General features: G+C 33.5%; 1 protein-coding gene across 1 annotated transcript in view; it reads right to left on the minus strand.

Annotated features, from left to right (window-relative positions):
- Nucleotides 1-929: 929 nt before the first annotated feature.
- The window catches only part of LOC101506878 (lysM domain-containing GPI-anchored protein 2), a 1,954-nt gene continuing 1,646 nt past the window's right edge, over nucleotides 930-1,237 (minus strand). Inside the window, exon 5 of the mRNA XM_027335905.2 lies at nucleotides 930-1,236. Within this exon, the coding sequence (XP_027191706.1) occupies nucleotides 1,141-1,236 (96 nt within the window). The 3' untranslated portion in view covers nucleotides 930-1,140. The remainder of the gene's footprint in view (nucleotide 1,237) is intronic.

The following is a 1,237-nucleotide window of genomic DNA, read 5'->3' on the forward strand; positions in this document are numbered from 1 at the left end:
CAGGAAATATAGAAAGAAAAAAAAAAAAAAAGATGAATGAAACACTGGCCACCGACCACAACATTAACACATAGGCATTGGTAATAATTTAAGAAAATGAAATAATTGAATATAACCACATGCGTTGATATTGTGTTAGTGTCAGACACCAATACGAGTCGTAGACTTGTCTTTAATCTGAAGTAGGAACTGGAAAAGACAATGGAGGAAAGAACTAGGCTAAATCAGAGCCATTCCACTAAGCATTGTGTTTGGGCAACTTGGCACCCATCATCTAAAAGTTAGGTGATCCTATATATATTATATATATGGGAAATGCTAACAAGTGCCTGACACTTATTAAATATTGAAAAAAGGAAATGAAATGTGACTAAATGGTAATGATAATGGAAAAATTGACTATGAACAACTTAATATTTGGTAAGTCAACACCCCGAGTCTTCCATTAAAAGCCTAGTCCAAAGTGTGCAATTGAATATGGCAAGCCTTTATCAGGTCATCAATGAGGAGTATACACTAAAAAATTAGCATTAAAATTACCACTGCCGGATGAAATTAATGTGCTTACGGAAAAGGTAATTTTTTTATTGCTAATAAGTAAACCAAATTGAATCAAAATTCTGATATCAATATCCTAAGTCCACCATGAACAAGACCTATGGAAAATTCAGCTCACACATTAATTTTAGGCAAAAGCAAAATCCTAGTTTTTCTTTTTCACTTTTAAACTGTAGGATTCTAATGGATATGTATGGCATTATGTTATCATCAGAGCCCAAATTAAGACTAATCATCATCATTAGTCATAGCCAGTAATGGCCAACTAACTCCTAACTCCTCTAGATGAAGGATTTTCTCATCTGCTAGCTGTCTATATCCTCTTCATAACTCGAATAAATCATGAACAGGTGAGTGGATAAGAGAGAAAGTATTAAAAAAGATAGCCATCCTTGTAGTTCAGATAGTACTCTTATTCTTCCAAACATGCTATGTTACAAATAGTATAAAAAATAACAAAAAAAAGCATAAAAAAAGTTTAGTGGAGTCAATACTCACAAATGACAACACTGAAACAATCCATCTGAACAAGAAAATTACTAATCCATAAAAAGGAATAGAACAAGGATGCAGGGTATTGTACTACAAAAGATAGACAAAAAAGAGGAGAAAGTGAATGAGAATAAGAAGTTTATTCCAAACCGAGCCACTCAAGCTGCTCCCAGTTGCCCCCGAATCT

This window comes from Cicer arietinum, chromosome 6, assembly GCF_000331145.2.
Source record: "Cicer arietinum cultivar CDC Frontier isolate Library 1 chromosome 6, Cicar.CDCFrontier_v2.0, whole genome shotgun sequence".
Taxonomy (NCBI): domain Eukaryota; kingdom Viridiplantae; phylum Streptophyta; class Magnoliopsida; order Fabales; family Fabaceae; genus Cicer; species Cicer arietinum.